This window comes from Sinohyriopsis cumingii, chromosome 2, assembly GCF_028554795.1.
Source record: "Sinohyriopsis cumingii isolate HCF-2022 chromosome 2, ASM2855479v2, whole genome shotgun sequence".
In the NCBI taxonomy this organism is placed as follows: Eukaryota; Metazoa; Mollusca; class Bivalvia; order Unionida; family Unionidae; genus Sinohyriopsis; species Sinohyriopsis cumingii.
Window position 1 is genome coordinate 145,272,102 of NC_142962.1, and position 23,655 is coordinate 145,295,756.

At 34.7% G+C, this 23,655-nt stretch overlaps 1 protein-coding gene across 1 annotated transcript in view; it reads left to right on the plus strand.

The window, feature by feature from the left end:
* Window positions 1-23,655, plus strand: part of LOC149806018 (uncharacterized) — a 55,955-nt gene that overhangs the window by 7,438 nt on the left and 24,862 nt on the right. The window contains exons 3-8 of the mRNA XM_089934996.1: window positions 1,929-2,051; window positions 4,707-4,909; window positions 7,034-7,204; window positions 13,045-13,231; window positions 16,481-16,635; window positions 21,327-21,650. Coding sequence (XP_089791122.1) covers window positions 1,929-2,051; window positions 4,707-4,909; window positions 7,034-7,204; window positions 13,045-13,231; window positions 16,481-16,635; window positions 21,327-21,650 — 1,163 coding nt within the window. The remainder of the gene's footprint in view (window positions 1-1,928; window positions 2,052-4,706; window positions 4,910-7,033; window positions 7,205-13,044; window positions 13,232-16,480; window positions 16,636-21,326; window positions 21,651-23,655) is intronic.

Below are 23,655 nucleotides of genomic sequence, written 5' to 3' on the forward strand. Positions count from 1 at the left end.
GTTAAGGACAATTATAACATAGTTAATGTGTTAAATTTAAACAGGTTAAGAGTGTTGTTTATAAAATGATAAGATATCTGAATTCAAGAAAATCTACAGGGAATCAAATGCTTGTTAATCTGTTAATAACTGAGGCACTAATCCTTGTTGGCCATGTTAATCTTCTAATTACAGTAACGAAACACTACAGGCTAATATTTGTCTTGATCATTTTAAGGAAGCACAAGTAATTCCAGGTTTCAGAAAGAACAATCCTCTTATAAAAGTAACCACAGACCAGTTATCACTTTACCCATCATATCCAGACCATTTCAGAAATTAATTGATACCCAGTTGACACAGTTTTTGAGAATATTTCTGAAAGATATTTGCGTGCTTTTGAAAGGTTCATAGATGCCATACCATTTTTTAACATTTACTCAAAGAACAGAAAAGGTCTCTTGATGAAACAGATATGGAGTTGCAGTTCTGATGGACTTATCTAAGGCTTGTCATCTGCAAGCCTAGAGGTGTCAGTTTGTCAGATAACTTAGGTAAAGTCTTATGCTGAGTTATCTATCGAATTGTAAACAGCAAATTAAGACCAAGGGTGTCTTTAGTAGCTGAAAGGAGTTCCACAGGGGTCAGTCTTTGGAACTTTCCTTCTTAATGATTTATAAATTATGTTAAATTATTTTAGTTATTAAATATGGTTCTCTGTATAACATTGCTGATAGCAGCACGTTGTCCTTTTCCTTCCTGGATTGTCAATTCAGATTGACACACTTGCAAAAAAAGAGTCTGTTGATATGATAAACTGGTTTACTATAAACAAAATGCAAGCCAGCCTTGAAAAGAAGTTTCAAGCACTAACTGTGGGTATAAAGACATTCAGTATCAAACATCTACTTAACAGTGATGTCTTAAAGTGTGAAAAAAGTCAGACTGCTTGGAATTGATATTGACTACCAACTTCAATTCAATAAACATATAAAAGATCTTTGTTGGAAAGCTTTGAGACTCCTGTCTTAAAATATATTGGTCAAAAGTTAACAAAAATTAACAAACTGACTCTTTTACTTACCTCTATCCTTACCAACTTATTAAGCTACTGTCCCTTAGCTGCTGTTTCTGCAGTTATAAGAATGCTACTAACTGTTACTTCCTATTGATTTATTGACTTCACTAAATTTGTTTAGAGCTTTATCAACTTCTTCAAGTTCTATCATATGCTTGGTTTAGTTACATAAACATTAAATTCACTTTTAAATACTGCCTTTATTAAAGTACTCGCTTTCTCACTTATATGTTAAGTTGTGAGCTATGTGATTTGTCTCATTGTATTAATGTCTTACACCATGTTTGCATGTCTTGTGAAGCATGTTGATTTAATGTCTTTATTGTTTCATGTAATATTGGTAAAAAGTACATTAGATCCTTTTTTTTGGTTATAAATGATCTTTTTTTAGGTCAAATACACAAATATTGTAATTAAAGTGACATAACATTTTTATAACCAATCTTTGTATGTGTAGTCATAGCAAAAATACATTTTTAACAGTGTTTATTTAATTATCTTCCATTCCTCTTCATGTACCATAGGAGAGAGGCAACTATTAAAAGCGCTAACAAAATCTATACATCCATTTGTATTTAAATAAGATGAAGGTACAATTCACTTTTTCAGAATGCTCATCCAATTGGACAAGTCACATTTTAGGCACGTTCAGTATCATGTACAGTGTTGGATGAGTAAAACTGATGCAGGACAAGTAAAGTTTCAAGTCACTTGTCCTGCATGGCAAGTAGCCAGCTGAAATATTTACAAAATACTTATGTAATAAAAGGCATGAGAATTTGCCATGATGAGTCTTGCATCTGGCTTTTGTTTTTATGGTAATATAGTGTTTGATGTGAATTCATTTAATTTGATATGATTTCTTTTTCAGAAAAGCCTCAATTTGACAAAGAAGCAGAAGATAAATTTGATGCTATGATTAAGGGAGACCTTGTAGATTTACCTCCCCTGCCCAAGTCCATTGTCAAAGTGTTCCTGAGCTCCACATTTACAGGTATAGTTCAATAAAAAAAGATTCCTGCAAAGGAACTGTCATTTTACTGTCCCTCAAAATTTCCATGAATTTAAAGATAAGAAGAAACCATCTCTAATATTCTGAAGCTGTAAGATTTTTAAGATAGGTACTGTTGCAGCCATATTGGATGCAAGATTGACACAATTTTCATTTAGAACTAAGTAGACACTGTTAGAAGTCACTTGGTGAAAACTCCATTTTGATATGACCATCTGTCAAGGAGAAATAGTGATTTTCAGTATGTTTCTTGTGGCAGCCATATTTGAGGTCAGATTTGCACTATTTTCATTCAAGATCATCTGTCTGTCTTCTGGTCAAAGCCTCATTCTGATATGACTTTCTATTTAGGAAAAGAATAATAACAACAAAAAAAGATTCAAAATGGTGGCCATGGTAGCCATACTGGATGTCAGATAGGCACCATTTTCAGTTAGTTTGAAGTAGACATCATAAGAAGTCTTCTGGTGAAATTCCAATGTTTACATGACTTTCCATCTGGAGGAGTAGTAATAAGATTTTAAATATGGCCACTCTGGCAGACATATTGGGTATCAGATCAGCACAGGTATTATTTAAGACATTGTTAGAAGTCTTCAAGTGAAAACTGTGATGATATGACTTTAGATTCATGAGGAGTATCAATAACAAGATTCAGTATACTGTGGTGGCCATATTGGATGTGAGGTCATCATAAGAAGTCTTTTAGTGAAAAATCCATGTTGATATGATAATCCATTCAGGTTGAGTAGCAGTAACAAGATTGACACTGTGGTGGCCATATTGGATTGTCCAGTCAGAACCCTCTTCGTTTAAGAACCAACAGACATGATAAGAAGTCATTTGGTGAAAACCTTATGTCAGTTTGACCATATTTTCATTGAAAAGGTCAAGGTGACCTATTGTCTCACATTTTACTGGCTTTAGTTTATGTTCCTGAATTGAGCTAATGACCAAATAGGTCATTTGTCTCCTGTATATAGACTGGTATACCTAGATTAATAAAACTTGGTGAGGAAATCTATCTTGATGAATATTACACAATCACAAAAATATCACCTTGATCCATATTTCAGGTTTCACTGGCTTTGGTTAAATTGATTGTTTAAAGTTTATTTCTCAAGATCTGATTATGTTAGAAGCATCAGACTAGAAGAAGAAATGCACCCCTATTAGTACCTCAACCTTACGACAAGAAGTCAGTGTAACCTTCACTTCATGCTTAAAATCTTTGGTTACACTTTGTGTTTTAAACATTCAGTGCTGAATTGTTAAACTAGATGATTGCATACATTTCTTTTAGAACCAGGGTCACTGGATCTTCATTTAACATTTTAATATCTTGATTTAAACTTTTGGGTTGAGTTCATGATCACATATCATATTTTTATGTTTTTAACATGCACCCAGATTTTTGACCAAAAATGAATTAAAAATTTAGTTGTGGTATATAACATGCATGTGATATAATATAAATTTGAACTCATTTGTTACACAGCATTTGAATTGTTTACATGAAACCAGTGCTTGGCTGTATCTTTGATCTTTCCTGTCAGAATGTAGCACCATCATGACCCATAATATTTTCTTATCACATAATAGAATGATTGAAGAAGTGTCAATATTGGAAGTATATCTTACCAGTTTTAAGATTGTCCATTATAATGGTCATTTTAAGGTTTACCTTGTTGATGGAGTTAAGTCGGTTGCATCAAATTTATAAAATTCCTTTGTTGTTGTCACTCTCAAAAGGTCACTGTATATCCTTGTCTGTCATTCTTCTCAACTCTCAAAGAGAAAATTCCTACATTTAAATCCTTCCTAGTGGGTCTTTCAATAAGTTCATATGTGTAGGCAATGATTTTCTTTCCTTGTCTATCGGTGTGTACAAGTTTTTTTACAGGGACCATGTTGATACTTTGGCTACATTAGTTTAGATTCAAGATCAAACACAAGATGCTGTTCAGGTCCAATATTTATACTTACCGGTATTTGCACTACCATGACACCTCTGAAATATAGCTTAGTGTCCAAGTTAGGATTTACGAAGGCAATTCATGATAATTTATGTTTGGCACATCAAAGCTTTAGCCAGTACTGATTACCTTCAGAAATACCTCCGATGTCATTTAAATAATGATCACTGTATTGTAACATAGAAGTATCAAATACTGTGATTTAAGATGAGAAATAAAACAAAGAACCAAGTTTATTTTCTGAAGAAAAGTAAATAAATTGCACATTTACCTGGACAAAGAATTGTTATTATGTTTTCCACGTCAAAGCTTTCATTGATTACCTTGAAAAGAACACACTGAATCAGTGAAGCATTGATGACTGTATAGTCACAAATCTATCAATCAAATACTGGGATTTAAAATGAGAAATAAAACTAAGAACCAAGTTTTTTTTCTTCCATAGAAAACGTAGTAGATTCTTATACTATAAATATTGTTGTCCAGGTTTTTATAAGGTTACAGCAGTCACGATCTCATATGTGTTTATCCATTAATTTATGATGATTGTAATGTAGATAACATACAACAATTTGCAAAAGTGGATAGGTAAATACAAAATTTAGTCATTGTGTTTCTTTTTTTCATTAGTAAGTTTCATGTGTTTTTATGTTATACACAGATATGAGAGAAGAAAGGAACATGCTTGCTAGGGTGGTGTATCCACGGTTACAGAAGATTTGTGCTGACCAAGACCTTGAGTTTCAAGTAGTGGACATGAGATGGGGAGTTACTGATGACAGTCAGAATGACCACTCAGTGGAGAAGCTATGTTTGCTGGAAGTGGAAAACTGCCAGAAAGATTCCTTGGGGCCAAATTTTATGGTGATAGTCAAGAAAATATTAATATTCTGTTATATGTAAATGATAGGTACAGAAATTCTTCTGTTAATAAAAAAGCTGTGATTTCTTTATCATGGATTGCAATGGAGATATTTAAAAATGTATTGCTGCACCTGGACAAGTGATTGAATTAGTGAGTGAGTGATCTGGATTTTTAATGTAGCTTTAACTATTTTTCAATCATATCACTGTGATGAATACAATGTGGCAGTTTATAGTGATGTCTAGCACTGGGGCATCATGCTGCAGACACAGTCACATTATCCTGACACCAGGCCAACCAGTCCTAACACTAACCTCTTAATGCTGTGCACATAGCGAGGTAGCTGTTAGTACTATTTTTATAAGTCTTCAGTATGGCTCAGCTGGGGTTCAAACCTGCGGATGCGGCAGGTGTTCTAAACACTAGACCACCAGATGGTTACCTGGACAATATATTTGTTGTAGTGAGATTTGCCTCTGAAGTTTTTTGCACTTACCTACACAGACAATGCACAAATTTACAAATACTTTTTCTCTGGTGGTGAAGAAATTTACATAATAGGTCACAACAAAAAATGCCTTCATTAATTGTATATTATTTTCATTTGTGTACATATTTCCATTAACTAGGATAAGCTATGTAAGATTTGTATATAAAGTTGTTGGGAGGAGAATTCCCAATATAAGACAGCTAGAGTTTTGCAGCCAGAACATTAGGGTTACCAGATTATAACTGCAAGACAGACATTTCCCATTTCCACAGCAAATATCAACAATAATATGATGTATCTTTACAGCTAATCACTGAAGATAGGTAAGAATTATAGTAAATATGTATATATACATGCTATACTCCATAGATGTTAAACATGTTTGAATTTCAGTTACTAATTAGCATTAGTAATATCGTCTACCAGAAAGCAGTGGAAACTTCAAGCCTTTGTTTTAAACTGGATTTTTTTCCAAGCTAACATTAAGAAACTTGTTTGCATTTCAGTTACTCTATATTGTGTTCATGTATGTTGTACAGTATGTAGTCAGTAGTGTAGTAGATAATTAGTGTCTGACAGGGTATGATATCATGAACAGTGTCTAACAAGGTATGAACAGTGTCTGATAGGGTATGAGTGTTGACAGTGCCTGACAGGGTATGATATTGTTGATAGTGTCTGATTAGTATTGATAGTGTGGACAGTGTCTGACAGGGTGTGATAGTTACAACAGTGTCTGATGGTATGATAGTAACAACAGTGTCTGACAGGGTATGACACTGTGGAGAGTGAGAGGGTATAATAGTGTTAACAGTCTGACAGGATATAATAGTGTGGACAGTGATATGGTATAATAGTGTGAAAAGTGTCTGACATGGTATCGTAATGTGAACAGTGTCTGACAGGGTATAATAGTGTTGACAGTGTTTTACAGGGTATGATAGTATGGACAGTGTCTGACAGGGTATGATAATTGGACAGTGTCTGACAGGGTATAAACAGTGTGGACAGGGTATGATAGTAATGATAGTTTCTGACAGGTTATAATAGTGTTGACAGAGTCTGGCAGGGTATGATACAGTGGATCATGTCTGACAGGATATGATTGTAATGACAGTGTCTGACAGGGTATGATAGTATAGAGAGTGACAGATTATAATAGTGTTGACAGTATCTGATAGTATAATAGTGTTGACAGTGTCTGAAATGATATAATAGTGTTGATGGTATTTTATAGGGTATGATAATGTGGACAGTGTCTGACTGGATATGATAGTGTGGACTGTGTCTGACTGGGTATATTGGTGTGGACAGGGTATAATAATGTGAACAGTGTCTGTCAGGGTATAACAATAGTGTGGACAGTGTCTGACTGGGTCTAATACCATATCTGCTCACTTATAAGACAAGTCCAATTGCAAACTGCACAGACCCAGATCTGCTGTTGCATAATGCACTGGCAGATTTTGGTCTGTAAAGGAGTAATCAGTAGAACAAACAATATGAACCCTGATTGGCAGGCACATTATGCTACAGCGGGTCAGGATATTTGTTGTTTGCAGTTTGTCTGAACTTTATAAATGAGCCTATATGGTAATAGATAGGGTATAATATTGTGGAATGATACTTTCAGTTGATCACTGGAGACAGGTATGGGTTTCAGCCAATCACTACAGAACTGAGTGTGGATGAATTCTCAATGATCAGGAAAGAAATTCAAGAGATGAACCTTGAAAACAAAGATCTGTTGGACACATGGTATAAACGGGATGATAATGCCATCCAACCTGTGTACATTCTCCAGGTAACAAATTTACACTGATAAACATATATATTATTAATATTTATGACTGTGAGAGATGAAATTATTGATAATATTATTTGCCTCTTTTAACCGGTTTTTAAGATACATTACATTTTTATTGACATTTTGACTATTTTGGCTATTGTACATACACCATTCCCTCGATAACTCATTCCCTGATAAAAACTCATGAACCCGCTTATAATGTGGGGTCACTAGTGGATCCCAAATTTTTTGTTTATTAGAAAGTACCAATAATTTAACCCCTTGTTGAAAATGAAGAATATCGTGATCAAAACTAATAAAAGAAACCTTCATATATTGCTTGTTTTATCATCTAAAACAGTTGATATGTCCTAGAAATTTGAATCAACATTATGAAATTATCAACTTTTAATAAGAAATCATGTATTTTGTTAAAATTTATTTCCAAATAACATTCTTGGTACACCGTAAATAACAGTATGCAAGAAAATTTCAGTCAATGAAAATGTCACTAACACCTGCTTGAGGCAGCACTATAATAAATAAATACCAATTAAATAAGTTTTTATCAAGTGAAATGTGTGTTTTAGTTAGATCTTTTAGTTTGGTTTAAGTGTAATGGTCATAAATATAATGGTTCCAGTTGTATTCAAACATGAAATATGTCAATCTACCATAACAGCTATGACTGTGAGTCTTTCTGAGAGAACCTAATTATGTGCTGAGGATGTTTTGATACCTAATTTTGAGTAAGTATTTTGTTGTATTACTGCATTGAATTAAAGTTTACCTCCTTGTATTACCACGGTAATTAGTCTTTTGTATCAAGAAAAGGGGAGGGAATAAATTAAAAGTTAAAAAGCATGTAAATCCTACATACGTCAAAACTAGCATCCCCTGTCAAGTGACAAGTCAATTCATTTCAAGTGATCAATCAAACACTGTTAAAAAATTTTGGTGTATTGAATGTAATATAATTAAACTACCTTAAATTAGCATACATATTTACAAATGTCAAAGATAGAAAGACAACAAAGCGAAATGAATACTCAATGACATAAAATTCCATTTCACAGATACATATTTTTAATGAGAAGCTAGTTTAAGAGTTTGTAGCTAATTTGTAATTATTGAATTTGCATTTGGTGATTTTCTCATTGATGAGAAGTTTCACTGTTACTAGCAGTGATATCATGCATCAATATTTTACATTTTTTTACTTTCGATGATGGTGGCTGTTTCAGGAACCAAGTGTTCCATTTTTTATATTTTTTTATATAATAGAAATCTTGTTTGATTGTGAATTTGAATTGATAAGTAGTCTAGTTCCCTGATTAGTATGCTCCTTGCATTGCATTCCACTATGGTGGCGCTCTACAGTTTTGTATTTTGCATAGGGTTGGGATTTTAAAGAAAAAGAATTTCCCTGGCTTTCCTCACTGGTTATACTGGCTATTTAAAAAACACCTTGTATATCTTAGGTATAATTCAAAGAACCTTTAATTCTCTTTATTTTGGTATATGATTGATGGGCGTAATATGGGTTATAGAGTATACAGCTTGGCCTTACTCCAGATGTGCACCTTTCAAAAAAGTGCTAGCTCTACTTGGTCATTTTCACTTCCTGAACTTAAGAGGTAAATTGTATAAAAAAGAGTCGATAACTTTTTTTAACATTTTATATATTTGGTAATTCATTCATTTCACTTTCAGAAGCTGGTATAGTCTAGTCTGGCAAAATTCATTTTCCCTATTTTAATAGCTGCTATGGATAGTCTACTTTAGACTAATTCAGGCTGATTTTTTAGCACAAGGGAGCATTCATTTTAGTTAGCAGTCTGTTTAAATCATGAACAATTTCCAAAAGTACAATATCCAAAGAAATATCATCCACATTACATTAATGTAGCATAGAGGTATGCCACCATTCTCTCCATTGTGCATGTTTTAAATGCAAACAACTTCACCTTACATACGTCACTCTCTCCAAAGTACATAATAACTGGTGAGCGTCCCCTATAGCAGAGAGCAAAGCAGGGAGCATATAGATCAGGGAACCAGACTACTCAACAACAGCATAAAGCAGTGATGTAATACACAAAGTTTTTGCATACACGTGATGGTTGTTGAAACCATTTGGCATAATGTTAAGAATCTCTCATTGGTTGGGCATCTTGAAAATAAAGGTCATTTTTACATAAAAATGAATAACTTGGTTAGAAAAAGTGCTTTATTGACAATTATTCCCAATGCAATTTTAAAATGAATATTCAGCCATTAAACATACCAGTTCCCCCCCCCCCATCGCTCTATATTGAGCAAGGATGGCATCATTTTATATTGTTATGGAGGTCACTCAATAACTCGTGCCCTTGCTTATAGGGTGGTCTATGTTTTTGGACCCCATTGTGCATGAGTTATTGAGGGTGAGGTGTATGTCTCAATGAATTTACCTTGAAATAAATATCAGTAATTATTATCCCTTTTCTACACTGATACAGTCCATACCTGGGTAAAGTTTTATGTGTATAATATTCTTAAGCTCCTACACCATAAAAGCCACACACATGAAACTTGGGTAACTGACAATCATATTGGTGTAGATTGTGCCAACACTTGAAATTTGGATCATGTCAAATACATATCAAATAACTCCTGTGCACATTGCATGCCTGAGAATAAATATATGTCATCGGTGACCCAAATGTCAAGACATTAGACTGGGACCCTTGGCTGATGCCCCTGAGTTTTTCCCTGCCCACAAAAACTTTTTCTCTGGGCCACAAAATATAAACATTTGATGTTCCATCCCCCATCTCAATATATGCAGTTACTGGGCATGAAAAGATAAATTTATACATGCAAATGGCATTGATCCTGGGATTTAGCCTCTGGATCATAACTTCAGAACTATTGAGATTCCCCACAATAAAAAGAAACACACTCACTCTGTTTGAAAAGAAAAGACTTTCCTTATTCCATGACTTTTGATTTTATAATGCTGAGGGATTAACTTTCTTTAAGTCATGAATTGGATTTTATAATGCAGAGGCATCATCTTTCCTTATTCCATGACTTGGATTTTATAATACTGAGGTGTGAATTTTCCTTGTTCCATTCCTTGGATTTTATAATGCTGAGGGGTTAACTTCCCTTATTCCGTGACTTGGATTTTACAATGCTGAGGGATTAACTTCCTTTATTCCATGATTTGGATTTTACAGTGCTGAGGGATTAACTTCCCTTATTCCATGACTTGGATTTTACAGTGCTGAGGGGTTAGCTTTCCTTATTCCATGACTTGGAATTTACAATGCTGAGGGATTAACTTTCCCTATTCCATGACTTGGATTTTACAATGCTGAGGGATTAACTGTCCTTATTCCATGACTTGGATTTTATAATGCTGAGGGATTAACTTTTTTTATTCCATGACTTGGATTTTACAATGCTGTGCGATTAACTTTCTTATTTTGTACCTTGGATTTTATAATGTTGGGGGATGAACTTTCCTCCTTTCATGACTTGGGATTTATGATGCTGGGGCGGATGAGCTTTCCTTATTCCATGACTTGGAGTTTATAACGCTGAGAGATGAACTTTTGTTTTTTATGACTTGGATTTTACATGTAATTTTGTGAATTTGTCATACGTCAATGATTAATTGTGATCCGTTTAGCCAGAGAGACATCACTTCAACAATTATGTGCTTCTGACAATTATTGCAGTCCTACCCACTTACATTGACATTACTTATGTTGACAAACTGGCTTTGTTGATGCAAACGCAAAGTCCTGGGCCCATGGTCTGTTGTTACTACCAAGCCCTAGGTCCCTAAAATTGAACAAATCCATTGTTTTCTAAATGTTTATGTTAGCAAGCTGCCAGTTCCAACCCATACTTTGTTCCACATTTGTTTGATGTTGCCACTGCAATAACAAATGGGCATTTGTTTGGTTCTCTAAAGTTGGCCTTTTGCAGTGACTTCAATAACAATTACACCCTTCACCAAAGCATTGGCTGGCTACAATGTTCAATAAAAGAATGCACCCATCATCAAAACAAGTCCATGCCAAACTTGAATAAAAGCAAAGGAATATGATAGATTTTTGCATTTTCCAAAGTGATTGGAAAACGTTTATTGTACTGTGAAAGTTTCTTTTTGACCGGAAAAGAGCAACTGTATACATATGATGGCTACCAGGGGCAGTGTAAAATGTAATCTAAATTAGCAATCTTTGAAACTAAATACATGTATCTGGCTGTTAAGTTAATTTGAAGTGGGACATTTCGCAAAGATGTTTGTGAATTTGTTTTAAATTTTGTTCACATATTTTCATTTCCTCATGAATAGCCTCATCCCATTTTTTAGTCTCAGCAAGAAGACAGTTGCCTCAGGCAGACCAAAATCTAGGCCAATTTAATTACATATACATTCACATCCTACTGGCAACAATGAGATATAGATCAAACAAGGGCTACCATTTTATATATATATATCACAATTTCCATTGATTATTTTCTGTCAGTGTAAATGATACCCACTAATGACAGGTCACCTCCTACACATTTCACTTTTATGCAAAAAATAAGGTTCAGCCCTTCCCCCCAACACTTATCGCAACATCCACTTATATTGACAATATTACTTTGGTCCAGAGGATGTCAAGATAAATGGGTAGTACTGTATTGACGAGATTAAAAACTTTGTTTCATATTGCATGAGTGGTTGATAGAATACTTATTATTCATGGATCGCTAATGAGAGATATACCTCTGAATAATTTGCTCCACCAGATCTAAACATGAGCATTTACCTTGATGCTATCATCATTTTGAAAGAAATGATGCTTTCTATGGAGTTAGTATAATCAGACTTTCAGTGGAACCTTTTTTGGTAAACAAACACCTAATTAAGCAATTTCATACCATGTTAGTTACAGAATCACTTGGTATTGCTGACAAGAACCTGAAATTATAATTAAATTTCAGTTAATCATAAAACCTGACAGTTGGTTGTTAATCTACCTTTAGTTTGTTACTGCAGCTACTTTACATGCCATCTTTTTTACTGTAACTGTATATATACCTTGTGGGGAGACAAATAATGTAACCCCATGACTGGGATTTTCTTGTCCAGTGCGAACCCCCACATAGATTCTATTCATCCCACATGAGTGCAATCAGTGAGAAAGCCATATGGAATATGTCCATCCCACATGAATGCAATCATTGAGAAAGCCAAATGGGATATGTCTATGCCATATGAGTGCAGTCATTGAGAAAGTCATAGGAGATATATCTGTCTCACATGAGTCTAATCAGTAACACTCTATGTGTCATTATTATGCTTATGCTTATGATGCCACCAAAATCTTTGAAATATTAAAAAGAGACATTTGTAAGGCTCATAAAGAGGAACTCTTGTTTACAATATATTTTTTTGTAAATTAAACATTTTTATGCTCTTTCTAATGATTTCTCTGCATTTCTAAGCTGTATCCATATTTGTGAGACAAAAGAAAAATCCATCGTATGCATTTGTATGAGACAGGGAAATCCCAACTTTCAAATCAAAATCTGTGTGCAGGAACTAGGCAGATCATAACACTTTTCATGTAGAAATCAGATTATTCTGTTTTATATTGGTTGATCTCTAATGAGAAACCTTCATCTTGAGACCAGTTTTTTGTTTGCAGACGGGGTGGGTGGTTTCCCAATATAGAGGTTTTACCGACTGATAATAAAATAGGTTGAAATTTTATAGTTCCTTGTATTCCATTTGCAAAATAATATTTTGTATGCCTTTGGCAGCATCAGTAAAGTTTACCATTCATCTTTTATTACTCTTTTAGACAGTTCGATCCATGTTTCCTTTTTTTGGAGACTACTCCCCTGGGTGTGATGAACCCAGAGCAAGAGATACAGCAAACTGGTGGAAAACATTTCAGGCTTTAAAGAAACTGCTTCAGACTGCAGCTCATTCATTGCTGAAAAAGGAGAAAATTTCTGATGAGAGATATCATGATTTCCACAAGTCAGGTTGGTACACTAAAATGTGATTTGGGTAACCACTGCTGTGAACAACCACCAGTCATATATCCCCCAATTCATCAAGCTTGGATCAGTTTATTTCATAAATGCACTGTTGTGAGAACCACTTGTTGAATGCAACCAGAAGTCCTGATTTTTTAGGCAAAATATGTGTTTCACTACTACTGTTGCAAAACCAGATGTAAACACTACTGACATTTGTTCAATCATTTGTAATTACAATCACTAAGGAACATCTTCAAAGGGTGTACAGATTGTTCTGACTACACTCACCATTGGTATATGTCACTACTCCCCATTGGTATATGTCACTATTGACCATGGTATATGTCACTAATTGCCATTGGTATATGTCACTAATCACCATTGGTATATATCACTAATCACCATTGGCATATGTCACTACTCATCATTGGTATATATCACTATTCACCATTGGTATATGTCACTACTCACTATGGTATATGTCACTACTCACTATTGGTATATGTCACTACTCATTATGATATATGTCACTACTCACTATGATATATGTCACTACTCACTATGATATATGTCACTACTCATTATGATATATGTCACTACTCACTATGGTATATGTCACTACTCACTATTGGTATATGTCACTACTCATTATGATATATGTCACTACTCACCATTGGTATATGTCACTACTCACTATGGTATATGTCACTACTCACCATTGGTATATGTCACTACTCACTATGGTATATGTCACTACTCACTATTGGTATATGTCACTACTCACTATGATATATGTCACTACTCACTATTGGTATATGTCACTACTCACCATTGGTATATGTCACTTCTCATCATTGGTATATGTCACTAATCACCATTGGTATATGTTACTAATCACCATATTTTATTTCTGGATGATTGAGTTTTTTTCTGATTTACATGTGTATTCACATTTGCCATATTTACTGTCATATAAGTCAATGCAGAGTATAAATCAAATTTGCTAATTTTGTACATTTTCCAACCTTCATCTCCATATATAAATTGATGCTGTGTATAAGACAAAGCTAGATCAATACTTTGGCTTTGTCTTTTACACTATAGTTCATTCCACACAGCATTTCTAATTTTATCCTATCTGTAACTCAGTAAGTGTTCAGGTCAGCATCATTAAATGTACTAAAAGTACCTAGTTCATTTCGTATGAAGTATTTTAAAGGAATTACTTTTAGGTACATTTAATGATGCTGGCCTGAAAATTTAGTTCAAAATAGGATAATATTTTGATTTTGTATAGAATTAAATTCCAGTAACTTCTGGTTTCATGAATATTAATGGTATCACTGTATGCTATTTCAGATTACCAGCAATTGGGAAAATGCATTACCGATGCTAAAATGTGTTTTCCAGTTTTGTTTTGAAGAGAGAGTGAAGGAGGCTTATGTATTCCATCACATTTTTCTTCCTGAACCTTATGAACAAAATAAAAATATATATAATAGAGATTTCAGTCCTTCCTCATGCTATTTTGAACCTTACTGCCCTTATTTAGCTGAAGTTTTTGTCAAAGAGAGAAAACAATAATAAATGACATAGGTAATAGAAACCATTAAAATACATACTATATTCCTTCAGTTTCAAAGTTGAAATATTCACAATATTTATGTCCCTATAGATGCCATTTACCATATATACTCACTTAGAAGTCGATTCATCCATTTTAGGACTGCAAAATGCATACTTCTCTTTGACTTCCTATAAGTTGAGGTGTTTTTTTGCAAGTCAAATCCATATGCAAGAGGTGACTCGTGGTCAGTGAGTTGGAGTTGCAATTGCAGAAAAATAAACAAGTCAAACTGGATAGACGGATATACATAGAAATAGGACACATAAAAACAAAACCAATGTAGTATAACTATACCACTTAGGTGGCCTAAGTGGTTAGAGCGTCTGCCACCAATGCAGGAGGTTATGGGTTCAAACCCTAGCTAAGTCATACAAAATGGTACTGGCATCTGCCTTGCTTGGCACTCAGCATTAAGAGGTTAGTGTTAAGTCTGGTTGGCCTGGTGTCAGGATAATGTGACTGGGTGGAACATGATGCTATATGTCTATGACATGATTCCCCAGTATTAGACATCACTAAAAATGGCCACACTGCAGACATCAGAGTGATTTGATTGAAAAATTGTTTAATCTACTTTAAAAATTCAAATATCACACACACACACATATGTAGAATAAATAGATTTGTGTTATTGTGCTGAATTTGTACACAATAAAGTCCATCATCATATGAAATCCATGATGCTTAATATTTGTGATTCATTTATATAATAAATAAATGCATTGAATTTATATGTCAAATATGGGTATAAAAATGGTAATTGAGAATGATGAGATTCATAATATCACATAATGTATTTATAACAAAAAGTATTGTAATAAACAAAGTAAAGTCAATACTTTTGTGATTCACACTAATATCAGCGGATACAAAGCCCAAGAAATTCACAAGGCAGAAGGGAGGGTCTTTCGAGGTACGTTTTACTGTATTTTGACTATTCAAGAGCTGAGTACATTGACTTTTTACAAATTCTGGTCAGTGAAGAGTCCAGTGCCAACATGTCTTTGATTCATTTTGTCATTGTCCTTAGAATACACTATTTAGTTGATGATAGTCATTTCTACTGGGCTTTAATCAGAGTCACAAAATTTGGAGAAATGATTTTTCTGACCATTAATAAAGGGATAAGTCAGTGAGCTTTACAGAGAAGCCAGGGTTTTATATTTTCAAAGCTTCAAAACATTTTTGTCTGCAGTGGGGTAATATGTATCTTATGTAGGTAATATTTGTATGTAAAATTTGATATTTTTTATTTAGTAGTGGATTAAGATAGAATCTATGTCCAATTCCTGTAAAACTCATGTAATCATAACAATAAATTGCTTCAGGAATACAGGAACCTAGATCTGTGAGAAACCTATATCAAAATGCTATAGGAATCCTGGATTTTGGATCTGTCAGTAACTTAGATTAGATTACATCAGGAATCCAGGATCTTGGATCTGTAAGAAGCTGGTATAAGGATTGTCTGGTATGAAAGTTTTCTAGGGTGAAAGAGTAGCAAGAAATAGCAATACATACTTTTATAAATAAGCAATAATTTTTTTAATTCCTTTTTATGAAAATAAGGAACAAATTTGTTAATATATAATTTTTCTTTATGAATTGTTTTGTTTTGTTCCTAGTTACTGAATTTGAGATTGATAAAGGCATTCTGAAAGCAAAGGACCCTCAGCTTCATGCAGTTTTATATGATAGGACATTTCAAGGCCTGACAGATGCAAACCTTGTGGAAAAAAATGCCGAAAGGCACATTGATGTGATCACTCAATCAGGAAAGGTAATTATCAAACACCTTAGACTTAAATGCATCACACTAATACTTTAGCATATACCCTGTGTACTTGCTTATAAGATGAGTCCTACTGCAAACTGCACAGACCCAGATCTGCTGTCTTTGGGTATATGATGGATTAAAGCTAACTTTTCAAATTGAGTTAAAAAAAAGTTATCGATGATTTCGTCTCTGTCGTTAAACATTGGCATTGTTATCTGGACAATGCGCATATCCTCTGATCTTTCGCTTATGGGTCCTGAATGTTTGTTCAGTCCTTTACCCCTCCTAGATTCTGCTTCGATCCTTAGTCTCTCCATGGCTAATGTATGTTCTCTCTCCCTGGCTCTTTCTTCTGCCTGCAATCTGGCTAACTCTATTCTTTCTCTCTCCTCAGTTTGTCTGATTCTTTGTCTCTCCTTGGCTTGTCTGATTCTTTTTCTGTCCTCGGCTTGTCTGATTCTTTCTTTCTCCTTGGATTGTCTGATTCTTTCCCTTTCAGCCACCCGTTGTTCTCTGTATTCTCTACAAATTCTGCTAATTGGGTCCCTTCATAACCTAATTCATCTCTACCAATAGATTTAAACTCTTTGACCAACTCCCTATCAGTTGCCATTATAGTATACTTGACTGTATCACCAACCAATTTACTTATCTTAAGTATCTACTAACACTTACTGCCTTACAAGAAACAGCTTCATTAAGAATACTTACCCATATTCTAATCCAATAAGTCTTAACCTACGGACTTACTTAAATTACTGTAATGCAACCTAATAGCATTTGGCAGTACAAAATTCTGAATTTCTCTCTAAATTCAGCTTGCTCGCACCAACAATGTGCAATTGCTCCCTTGGGACCTCCTTAATTATCTATTCTCACAAGAGTAACTAAAGGCAATATTTTTTTCTCAATTACTTTAATTCAGACAACGACCATGCTATCACAGCAATTCAGGTACAGAATCTTAATTTCAACAATGTCATAACATACATTAAAGAAATATCAAAAAATGGTATGCACTAACTACAAAATGCATAGATACTGACTCGATCCACTCTCCTAATTCCTTGCTTAAACAATAAGCAAATTTATCACTGCTATGGTACTCTAATTTCTATCCAATATCCTACTCAGCCTTGGTTACTCACACCGGATGATAGACCCCACTTTGTAATGTCGCCCTCTTAGTAAGAGGGATGGTTAATTGGATTTGGCTGGCATTATCTAGAGGATGACCCTCCTCGATATTATAGCCACATGGAAGTGGAAGAAGAATAGAATTTCAACAGAGAACTGAGCGAGAATACTGGATAAAGCAATATGAGGCCCTTTGACAAGAAAATAACAAATTTAATCAGAACAAATTAATAACGGCTGTTCCAATTCAAGTTAGATTATATCAGTAGAACTTAACATGTGTGTTCAATTTGGATTTATTTCATCATCATAACAAGAGGTGAAAAGAGCGCAATGTCCATGATTGATGTGCATCACCTTCCTTCCTTTTAACCGTATATCAATGTCTCCTAGTTCATCATTCCTAAGCTCTATGCTTTGCCCTTTCATGGACTTCCTGGTCCTTTTATTCTGACCTCGTCTTTCTTTTCCACGGACTTCTGTCTTCAGACTGTCCCATCTCACTCTCAGAAAGCTTATTGTTGTTCTCTTACAGAACTTGTTTGTCTTAGCACTAAAACCTGTCTTTCTTGTTACAAGATGGCCATCTAGTCCCTTTCTTGCTTAACAAGGAAAGCACTATTATCCTTAGGCTTTCCATGGAGTCAACTACATTTCCTCTTCCAGAAATATTCAGACTAAAGAATTTCGGCTAAGGTCGTCACTTTAAAGCCTGATTGCTCTAAAGTTTATGCCTTAATTTATTCTGCCCAATCGTAGGCAGAGGTCCCTAATTTTTCCCAAAGAAATAATTCATTTCATCAGGTTTAGACAGCTCAGAATCTGTGAACGACCATGCATAACAATTTCCCTTTGAAAAAAATGATAAGTGAACATAGGTTTCTACCAAGTGGTTAGGGTTGGTAGCTCAAATGTTTACTTTCTAAGGAGCATGTTAAGATACCCCAATCAATTTCGTTAAGTTGGAATGCTGCCCCTTTGAAGTTTACACTGATCCTTCACAATTACTTTTCTTGCTTAAATGCAATAAAATTTTAATGCTCAATGCATTCAACTTTAAAGTTAACAGCAATTCAAAATTCGACACTTCACACACACACACACACACACACACACACGCACACACACACCTATATATATACTTTTCCATTACTGGAATTGAAATTAATGACATGGTACATTATTGGAAAGGGCAGGTCTGAGCACTTGTATATCTGATAGAAATACACTATTAGCTACAAATAACAGTACATGAATAAGTTTACTTTCTAAAACATCCTGTAGACTTCTATAGCATTGACACTTTCTGGAAAAACAGTTGAATTTATATTGTGAACTTTATACTTGAATTATATATTAAGGCTGTGGAATTTACATTGTGAACTTTGTATTTGAGTTATATACTAAATTGCTAGTTAGCATCAGGAGTCTACCACCGAGTACAGTTCTGAAAAAGCACAAATAATAATAGAAGTGACATGAATGTAACTGCAAATGATTTCACAGATATTTAAAATACAGGCCTGTGAGGGTTTAGCTGCCTAAGGTTCACAGTTTTTAGTGCTTTTTTACATAACCCATCCAACATACACAACATACTTGTTTCTTTAAAATATTTTTCCTAGAAAATAAGAATAAATTCATTGGGTGTTACCCACATACCACAATATATCTGGTGGTAGAACATTGGACTCAAAATCCAAGCATCACAGGTTTGATTCCTGCCCAGACCAGCCTGGGTTGGCTTCCATGGCAAATCATTAATAAAGTCACTTAACTCCCATTTTCTCTGTATAATATAGCCAATAATGTGTTTAAAGTGTCACTAAAAATCATGCACTGACAGTTAACAGTTTTAAAAGTATCAGTTACTAGGGAAGTCTAAAGGATTGTTTTGAACTGGGAACCAGTCCATACAGTATAAATTCAATGTCAAGGTAGTTACTGCATCCAATGATGTTCTTTTTCTTGATTTGTATAACTTGGAGACAATGAATTTGGACAAAAAGAGGTCCTCAAATGTGCTTTCTTAGTTGTAATGAAAATGTAAAGTTCCACATTAGATTCATGTAAGTGTTAAATATGCAAGGATCAAACCTTAACAACATGACATTTATATCAAACACTTGTCTGCATGGAGCACTCACCTGACATCATCAGAAATCCAATATAGTTTATAACTTACCTGTACTGAATGGTACAACTATGTAGAATTTGCAACTACCTTTTGTCACAGATTGGCACCATTTGATAGAGTTTTGAATTTAAACTATTGACTAGCAGTTTTGGTTAATTAGTTTTCCATTCCATTGAAGTCACATGTGGTAGTTGTAAGTAGACTTGTAGTTGATGATATCCAGGTCATGCCATGATAAAACTTTGCTTGACTCCAGATCTTATTATAAGACATCCATACAAATCAAAACACTGAATTTGAACATTTGGATCAGTCAATCATGCAGTTGCACATTTGGACCAATCAGTGATGAATTTGGACCAATCAAAACACTGAATTTTTACATCTGGGGAAAGATTTACAGATCAGGGCTTATTAATCAAACTATTAAGTAATGTTTTATGCCTGAATGAATTGTAAAAACCTTGGACAATGAATCAGTGATTGCTGACCTTTGTATTATGATAATGTTTAACCCTTTACCTCATGTAAGCACCTTTGGACGCCTCTACTCCATTCGCATGGAAGTGCCTTTTGACGTTTCTACTCCATTTCGCATGGAAGCACCTTTTGATGTCTGCTGTAAACATCGGCCATTTTTAGCAGCTTTTCGTAGAACCACCTTTGGGGAAAACCCCTATTAGATATCTCATTCATTGCTGTGAATTACCATTATGTCAGATCATGTAGTTGCTGTTTATGCTCTGGTAGAAACCTGCTATTTAAAGTAACTGGGTCATATTCTCCACTCTCCAAAATGGAGGTCACGGATTTCGTTCAGTACTTTTCATGATTAGAATCACAACTATGAAAGCTTCAATAACTTAGGTAAAGGCTCTGATATTGATGTAGGTAGCAATTAGTTTTTATAAATTATCAAATTCAAATGACTTAATAATGTAGACGCAGACAAAGAACTTGTAAATTTCAAGTATATGAAATGGCTGCTACGGTTGGTCATGCGGCTTCACTGACTTGACGGTGAACAAGTTCTCTCAAGATTTTAAAGCACATAAAAAATTCTTCCGTGAAAAATAATTACACAGCTATAATGATCGGACATTACTCTTAAATTTTTTCATACATAATAGATATGTACCAAAAATGTAAAATGATTAAAATTGCTGTTAAACGTATCATACACTACACTGCTTAACAGTTAACAGGTAGGCCTATGTGTATGGAGTCAAATAGGTAACAGGTGTTTATAGCGCACTGCACTGGGTAACTTAGCTACATGTGTATTGGAGGGCTAAAAAGCCATACACTCTGTGAGGTAAAGGGTTAAGAGAAAGAAACAACAATCCTTGGAATATTTCACTGATGTCTTATTCTAGTCACATGTTCGATTTCTTTTCACATTTTCTGTGTTGTTTTACAGCCTGAAATCAATCAGGAAATTGTGAAGCTGAGAAAGGAACTATCAGCAAGAATAGCAAAGGTGCTACCAGCCTCTAATATCAGATCTTTCTCGGTGCCATGGAAACCAGGTGGTCTTGACCCAGAAGCACACCTTGAGCACAAGACATATCTGACCCAATTTTGTGAAACCTTTGTTGCAGACTGTCAGCGATTGATCGAAGCTGGTTTGTCAAAGCGGAGGAACCAGATACGACAAGGGGAATATTACAGTAGATACAGTGAAGTTATACATCATCTTCAGTTCTGTAACATTAAGTGCCAGACCTTCTGTGGACAAGAGGAGGTAATTTTGAGTTATGTGGCTAAGAGGAGGTAATTTTTTTATATGTGGCTAAGAGGAGGTAATTTTTTGTTATGTGGACAAGTGGAGGTAATGTTTACTTATATGTATTTAGATTCCCTTCAAAATATGTGTAATTTTAGGTAGATTCTTTAAAATTTTGTCCATTTCTGCAGAACCAAATCTAACAATATATTCTGCATATGTATGCTGATTCACTATCGAATATATTCCTGTATTATGGTTGTGCTTTCAACTTCATTTGCTCCTACTTATTCAATGCCATATAACCAAACTGAATGGGCTGCAATTTTGTCTGTACATCATTGGCACCTATAAGTAAATTCTCACAAAATATGCCTCAGGACATTCACACAGTGAGGCAGTGCATGTACAAAAAATTAGAAAGTGTACTGTTTTATAAGATAGAAGAAATTATTTATATAATTGGAATGGAAAGGATTAAACATTTTAGGAATATGCATGTTTTGATAGTTAAACAGTTCTGACGATTAATAATTATACAAACGTATTTTGTGAGCAAGCCAACATGAAATGAAGGTCATTTTAAAAAGAGGCTAAGTTGGTTAACTGTTTTATTAAGCTTTATTAATTAAAATGGATATAATGGCAAAGTTATGCTACATACTTGGGTTATTTTTACAGTGGGAAATGATGCCACTGGTTGATCTTAAAGACTGGAATGAGTTACAATGGCCAGTATGTAATTAACTGCTACAAGATGTGTTTGATGAGAATAATAATGCCATACAAAGACTTCTGAATGAGAAACATCAGCTAAAAACAGTTGGCTTAGTAGACAGCTTTTTATCGTTTATGTGGACGGCTTTTAACAACATTAAGAGGACTGTCCAATGCAATCTCAGAGAGTTGCAAGACTCATGGCTGAGCAGTAAGGCAGATGAGATTCAGTCCTTTGTAGACAGGAACAACATGATGAACTTCTATGATGCTAATTTGAATACTATTTATGGGCCACAGTTATTAGGAATATCTCCAGTACTGAGTGCAGACAGTGCCACGTTACTCATTGGCAAAGAAAACATGTTTCAAAGATGGGCAGAATATTTCAATATCATCCTCAGTCAACAGTCTTCTTTAGTGAGGAGGCATTTTATTGACTGCCCCAAGTGGAAACCAACATAACACTTGATGAACCCCCAAAGCTGACTGAAACTGTCCAAGCTATTGACCTGCTGTCCGATGGCAAGCTATTGACCTGCTATCAGATGGCAAGCTATTGACCTGCTATCAGATGGCAAGCTATTGACCTGCTGTCAGATGGCAAGCTATTGACCTGCTATCAGATGGCAAGCTATTGACCTGCTGTCAGATGGCAAGCACCTGGAGCAGATGCTATACCAGCAGAAATTTACAAAACCTGAGGCTCACACATGGCACAGAAACTTACTAAACTCTTCCAATCAATGTGGACTCTATGAAGTATGCACCAGGAGTATAGGGATGCATCTATTGTCCACTTATACAAGCAAAAAGGCAACAGACAATCCTGCAATCCATCAGGGTATCTCATTGCTGTCAATAGCCATCAAGTTAATTCTGACCGCAGAGGTTATGCGATTATATACAGTATTCTTCTACTATCACCAAAAAAGTTGCTGAAACACTTGACAAGGTACTATATATACATGTATGCACATATGAGTCATTAATGCTCATCAAACCTTTTTCATTTGTTTCTATTACATATTTTAAAACAGTATTTTATTTCATAATTACACAGTGTGATCTTGTTCAAGGTTTTTGTCTTACTGGAGATAATGTCCATCAGCTTACATATGGGTATAGGTGAAACAGACTACATGGGTGCTGCATTGTAACATGTGGATGTAACGACTGTTAAAACTGATCAATTTATTACTTAGACAATTTCACAGATATTTCTGATTTGGGTAAATGTAAGGAGAAAGAGGGATAAGAAAGAGTTTTCTACTGATCCAGTGACTATAAAGGATGAAAGGTGACA